This window comes from Oncorhynchus tshawytscha, linkage group LG05 (assembly GCF_018296145.1).
Source record: "Oncorhynchus tshawytscha isolate Ot180627B linkage group LG05, Otsh_v2.0, whole genome shotgun sequence".
Classification (NCBI taxonomy): Eukaryota; Metazoa; Chordata; class Actinopteri; order Salmoniformes; family Salmonidae; genus Oncorhynchus; species Oncorhynchus tshawytscha.
The window spans coordinates 26,540,917-26,547,610 of NC_056433.1; the positions used below are offsets into that span (position 1 = coordinate 26,540,917).

The 6,694-nt window shown below is 45.7% G+C and overlaps 1 protein-coding gene across 1 annotated transcript; it reads left to right on the forward strand.

Moving 5' to 3' along the window:
* Positions 1-1,151: 1,151 nt before the first annotated feature.
* LOC112251749 (glial fibrillary acidic protein-like) lies at positions 1,152-4,883 on the forward strand. Its single transcript, XM_024422700.2, has 11 exons — positions 1,152-1,357; positions 1,682-1,847; positions 1,992-2,141; positions 2,263-2,382; positions 2,569-2,664; positions 3,118-3,252; positions 3,356-3,466; positions 3,563-3,673; positions 3,846-3,970; positions 4,237-4,518; positions 4,723-4,883. The coding sequence occupies exons 1-11, from the start codon at positions 1,152-1,154 to the stop codon at positions 4,811-4,813; spliced, it is 1,593 nt and encodes a 530-aa protein (XP_024278468.1). The 3' UTR covers positions 4,814-4,883.
* Positions 4,884-6,694: the final 1,811 nt, after the last annotated feature.

Sequence of the window (6,694 nt, forward strand, 5' to 3'; positions counted from 1 at the left end):
TGTTTAGAGATATTAATATTTTAGGGTTAGTTGGTGGTGCAATTAGTTGAAAACATGTTTTTATCTAAAACCCTGTTTTCACTTTGTCATTATGGGGTATTGTGTGTAGATTGATGAGGACACTTTTTTTTTCATCCATTCTAGAATAAGGCTGTAACGTCACAAAATGTGGAAAAGTCAAGGGGTCTGAATACTTTCCAAATGCACTGTATATAAACTATTACTAAGGAATTATAATTCCATGTCTACCCTAAGACACACACGGTAAGGCAAGGACAATAAGCTACTGCCTGAGAAGCCCAAAGTTCAAGCACAATTACTTTGTTTCTGTTCACACCTCCAATACACTATGACTTTGTGCACCTGCCACATGCATGCAAGCCCGAAAGAATGGCGCTATGCAGCCTCACAGTGATCATATGATTCCAGTCTTGGAGAGATGACAGTATCAGGAAGCCGTCCACACCCCATCTTTTTACGACCTTATCCATGAATAGGTTGGTAATGAGTAATGCAAATGAGGTTAAATATTTGTCACGTCTATGTTTTTAATACAATAATTGACTATAATTGTTATTCATCCTCATTAACCCATATGAACTTTAGATGGGATAATTACATGGATAAATAACCAAGCTGTGGATAGGCCACACTAAAAAAAGACAGAAACAACATTTTTATGTAACCTTTATTTAACTAGGCAAGTCAGTTAAGAACAAATTCTTATGTACAATGACGGCCTACACCGGCCAAACCCGGACGACGCTGGGCCAATTGTGCGCCGACACTATGGGACTCCCAATCACGGCCGGTTGTGATACAGCCTGCATCGAGGAGTAGATTATTCTGCTCTGTAGGCTACAGTAAACATTCCAGTGTAATAACAGTCATTGTATTAAGACTCATTCAACCCTCTATTTTTACCACTGTAGTCTCTTCACGGAACCATGATAGATTTTTGCAGGGACGGTCAGCCTTCGGAATGGGGAGGTTCTAAATTCCTCGCCGCTGGTGCGTCTTGCCCTGGTGGTGGAAACTGGGAAGGGCTGAAGAAGAGAGCCCAGGTATAAAAGCACCACTATCCCATTCCAACGAAGTGTGAACAGTTTCCAGTATTGAGTGAAGGTAAAGACAAGTTACAGGCAGTCATCATGAGTCGCAGCCCAGAAAGGATGTCTTCTTACCGCCGCCACTTCGAGGGCGCCCTTACCTCCTCCTCTGCTTCCTACCAGGTGCGGGTTTCGAGCCCTTCACCGACCCGAAGGGATGTACGTCACCGCTCTGCCAGCTACAGTCGCAGCGGTGGAACCATGGGTAGGAGGAACCCCTCCAGCAGCCGTAAATCCCGTATGACCAGGTAAAACAACTCTCTTGAAGTTGTATTCTCTATGGATAGGACCATTATAGGCTACAGTTTAGGTTTTAATGCAATATCAGCATTAACTATCCATTTGTTCTTTCACAGCAATAATGCCTCATTTATAATTGTAGGCTTAGCCTAATACTCACTGAATTGATTCCTAATGGGACACTTATTTCTATTGATAAAATATATTTCACTTTGAGTATCAGACCTATTCTGATTATTTCATTACCTGAATAATCCAGATTAAAAATGTAATGAAGTCAAATATAGTGGATAGTTGATGACTGGCCTTGTTCACTCCTGTCCTCACCACAGCAGTGTGAGTATGGGGGCCCTGTGCTTCGGAATGAACAAGGGCCTGGGGCCCAGCCTGGACCTGGATGCAGCTGCAGCAGAGAACCAAGAATTCATGAGCACCCGCACAGGCGAGAGGAAGGAGATGGTGGCCCTCAACGATCGCCTGGCTATCTACATCGAGAAGGCAAGACCACGCCTCATCTCACACATTCTGTCACTCATACTCTCCTCTCTCTCACTCAAACTCTATGCCACACCCAGTCACACTTTCATGCAAACCTATATTTTCTGTGCTCTTTCTCACTCACAAACCCATGTTCTGTCCCAGGTGCGTACTCTGGAGGGGCAGAACAAGCTGCTGGAGGCTGAGATTGATGCTCTGAAGAACCGCTATATGAAGCCGTCTGGGCTGAGACAGCTCTACGAGGGACAGCTGAGAGAGCTCCACCGGATCGCGGAGCAGATGAGAGTACAGAGGGTGAGCTTTATGACCACCAATATGGCCCACCTATAGCCTATGCATGATATTTACTTTTACAATGGTGGACTGGGATGAGACAGACAGGTTTTGGGTTTGACTGTGTTTTCTCCACCCTAAGGACCTGGCTGTAGCGGCCAAGGGGGCCATGGCAGGACAGGTGGAGGTGCTCAAGGTCAAATATGAGGAGGCTCTGGAGGCCAGGAAGAATGCAGAGTTGGAGATCGAAGCCTTCCGCCCCGTGAGTGAAACACAGATGCAGACATAAACATTAAACAATGAAGTCAACATGAACTCAAATTGTGTACACACAGAATCACCTACCTCATTTACCAGGCTGTCATGAAACAATTCACTGTCTTCTCAGTTATTCCTGTGTATAAACTCTAAACTAAACAAATAATTCATCCTCTAACCTGTCTGGCAGGATGTGGATAGAGCCACCTCGGCCCGTATCGGCCTGGAGAAACAGCTGGAGAACCTGGAGGTGGAGCTGGCCTTCCTGACCAGAGTTCACAAAGAGGTAACACGTCTGGGTCTATATCTATGGCTACGTCTGTTTTCCCAACGAGGAAGGTAGCTGTATTCACAGGTATAAGTGTCTTTCACTGTCTTGATTCACAGAGGGGCAAAATACCTTTGTATCTATTTTCAGATGGAGGTAGTCCTTTTCTATCTGTGTAACATACTGTATCTTACATACTGTATGTGTCTGTAGCAGCATCTGTTTATTATGATTTGTGGCCATCACAGGCATGCAGCTGGATTCACACATTACTTATGACAGTGTATGAGTTAAAGTGGGAGAGTTTGTATCATGGGCCTAGTGATTGACAGTTTTGTGATGCAAACTTTATCGACTAACTGTGAAAACTGCATGGCGGGCTGAGTTAGGAAGTTAGGGTTTCCACAGATAAGAATGAAAGTGAAATTCACAGAAGGAATCAGTAGTCTCCATTTTATTTGCCCCGGTCAGGAAATTGAGGAACTGATGCAGCAGATCTATGTGGCGGTGGCGAAGGTGGACATGACCTTTGCCCTTCCTGACCTCTCCTCCGCCCTCAAACAAATCCAGTCCCAGTACGACAGCATCGCTGCCAGAAACCTACAGGTACCAATTGCAGATATTATTACATATTTATTACACATAACTTCATACTTGATTACATAATTACACAGAAAACTGAATCCATTTTGTTTCTGGTCTTCCTCAGGAGATGGACGCTTGGTACAAGTCAAAGTTCCAGGACCTGAACAATGTGACAACCAAACACGTTCAAAGCGTTCGCAGTGTGAGGGAGGGAATCGCAAGTTACAAGAAAGATGTAACTGGGACCCTCTTTTCTTATAATCGATAATACTGTTATTGACACCAATAGGCAATAGATTGGTGTCAATAAAAGTTTGTCTCTTGTGTGTAGAGCTTAAACCTGGAGCGTGAGTTGGAGTCTATGAAAACGAGAAATGAGTCTCTGGAGGTTCAGATTCGTGATGCTGTGGCGAGACACAAGAAAGAAGAGGAGACACTGCGTGTGAGTTGTACTACTCTCACGACACACCTTTACTGTAGAAAGAAGCATGGGAGGTCAGAATGGATATTTGCTCTACAAAGTGGGCAATAAGTGAGAGTACTTTCAAATGGACTCTAACAGCCGGTCACAATTGGCTCCCTATGACCTAAAAGCTTGTGTGTGTTTCCCACAGGAGCGTATTGAGGGGCTGAAGATGGAGCTGATGGTGATGAAGGAGAAGATAGCTCTGCTGCTGAGAGAGTACCAGGAGCTACTCAACGTCAAGATGGCCCTGGAGATTGAGATCACCACCTACAGGTGACAATCATAACTCCCCTATAGTCTAAACAGGCCTTTTCTGCTCATCATTTCCCATTGAAGAGAAAATAACTGGACAGGTAAATGCAGATTGCACCAAGTAGGTGTCCTCCATATTGCTTTCAGCTATCCTGGGTTTGTGAAATCTGTAGAGATGAAAAAGAGGAGGCATGCAGTAACAACTCTTTTGATATGCAGCCTACTTTATAGTTGCTAAGTGTAATCTGTGATTTTGCGCGTCTTCTCTGTGGTTGTGTATTTGGCAGGGCGCTGATCGAAGGCGAGGACACCCGTCTCAGCACCATGGTACAGAGCATGTCCCTGGGTGGAGGAAGAGGAGGTGTGGCCATCAGCGCTAGCTCCACCTCTGCCTCGGTTAGTGCCGCCTCTGTCAGCGGATACGGGGCCGGGCTGGGCAGAGCCCCTGGTATTGGATACGGAGGCACCAAAGAGGCCCCTGGCGGGGCGGTGATATCACCAGAGAGCCAGACGGAGAGCTTTGAGGAACAGTCAGTGGAGATGACTGAGCGGAAGACTCTTCTCATCAGGTAGAGCAAGCCTTGGTCATAATTTAAACCATACTGGGAGATAATCTTACCAATAATCTGTGGATAAAATATGGCATACTGGTAGTCTGTTTTGTCATCTGAATAAGTGATTAAGGACATTTTTATATATTTGTATAAAATATATTTGTCACCCAGTGTTGTTTTCAAACCCCTTTTTCCCTGCCCTTTCCCATTTTCTCTCAGAACAGTTAAGACAGATGACATGTATGAGAGCGACACACAGGAATGCACCATTACCATCTCTGGAGCTGCTGATGACACAGACGAGGACTAGAGATGGAAGTCCAGGCTCCTAACTCCTACACCACCGAATGAATGTTAGACCCCTTGAGACCTAAGCCCCAGCCCTTCCACCCTTGCCCCCAAAAATGTAACCCACACCAACCCCCTAGGATAGTGGTCTTCAGGATCAGGACCCCTATGGTCCTCTTCTCTGTGTCTCTTTCTCTGCCTGCACTAAACTCCCTCTTAGCCTCACATTGCCTTTCTGTTAGCCTTTAACTCCCTGTGTGTGTGTCTGAGAACCATATCGCTCTACAAGCAAGAAATTTTAAAAAAACAGCAAAGCAATTATAGTATTTTTCTCTCGATGTGGTAATTTTCAAACATATTTAGGTCAACAACAAAAAAAACTAAAAAAGTTGGACAAATTTGATGTCTAGTTTCCTATTTTTACTCCTGGTGTTCAACAATTACATCAAATCAAATGTATTTATATAGCCCTTCGTACATCAGCTGATATCTCAAAGTGCTGTACAGAAACCCAGCCTAAAACCCCAAACAGCAAGCAATGCAGGTGTAGAAGCACGGTGGCTAGGAAAAACTCCCTAGAAAGGCTAAAACCTAGAGAGGAATCAGGCTATGTGGGGTGGCCAGTCCTCTTCTGTCTGTGACGGGTGGAGATTATAACAGAACATGGCCGAGATGTTCAAATATTCATAAATGACCAGCATGGTCAAATTATAATAATCACAGGCAGAACAGTTGAAACTGGAGCAGCAGCATGGCCAGGTGGACTGGGAACAGCAAGGAGTCATCATGTCAGGTAGTCCTGAGGCATGGTCCTAGGGCTCAGGTCCTCCGAGAGAGAGAAAGAATTAGGGAGAGCATACTTAAATTCACACAGGACACCGGATAGGACAGGAGAAGTACTCCAGATATAACAAACTGACCCTAGCCCCCCAACACATAAACTACTGCAGCATAAATACTGGAGGCTGAGACAGGAGGGGTCAGGAGACACTGTGGCCCCATCCGATGACACCCCCGGACAGGGCCAAACAGGAAGGATATAACCCCACCCACTTTGCCAAAGCACAGCCCCCACACCACTAGAGGGATATCTTCAACCACCAACTTACCATCCTGAGACAAGGCCGAGTATAGCCCACAAAGATCTCCGCCACGGCACAACCCAAGGGGGGGGGGGGCGCCAACCCAGACAGGAAGATCACATCAGTGACTCAACCCACTCAAGTGACGCACCCCTCCCAGGGACGGTGTGAGAGAGCCCTAGTAAGCCAGTGACTCAGCCCCTGTAATAGTGTTAGAGGCAGAGAATCCCAGTGGAAAGAGGGGAACAACCGGCCAGGCAGAGACAGCAAGGGCGGTTCGTTGATCCAGAGCCTTTCCGTTCACCTTCACACTCCTGGGCCAGACTACACTCAATCATATGACCCACTGAAGAGATGAGTCTTCAGTAAAGACTTGAGGTTGAGACCGAGTTTGCGTCTCTCACATGGGTAGGCAGACCATTCCATAAAAATGGAGATCTATAGGAGAAAGCCCTGCCTCCAGCTGTTTGTTTAGAAATTCTAGGGACAATTAGGAGGCCTGTGTCTTGTGACCGTAGCGTACGTGTAGGTATGTACGGCAGGACCAAATCAGAGAGATAGGTAGGAGCAAGCCCATGTAATGCTTTGTAGGTTAGCAGTAAAACCTTGAAAACAGCCCTTGCCTTGACAGGAAGCCAGTGTAGGGAGGCTAGCACTGGAGTAATATGATCAAATGTTTTGTTCCTAGTCAGGATTCTAGCAGCCGTATTTAGCACTAACTGAAGTTTATTTAGTGCTTTATCCGGGTTGCCGAAAAGTAGAGCATTGCAGTAGTCTAACCTAGAAGTGACAAAAGCAGGGATAAATTTTTCTGCATCATT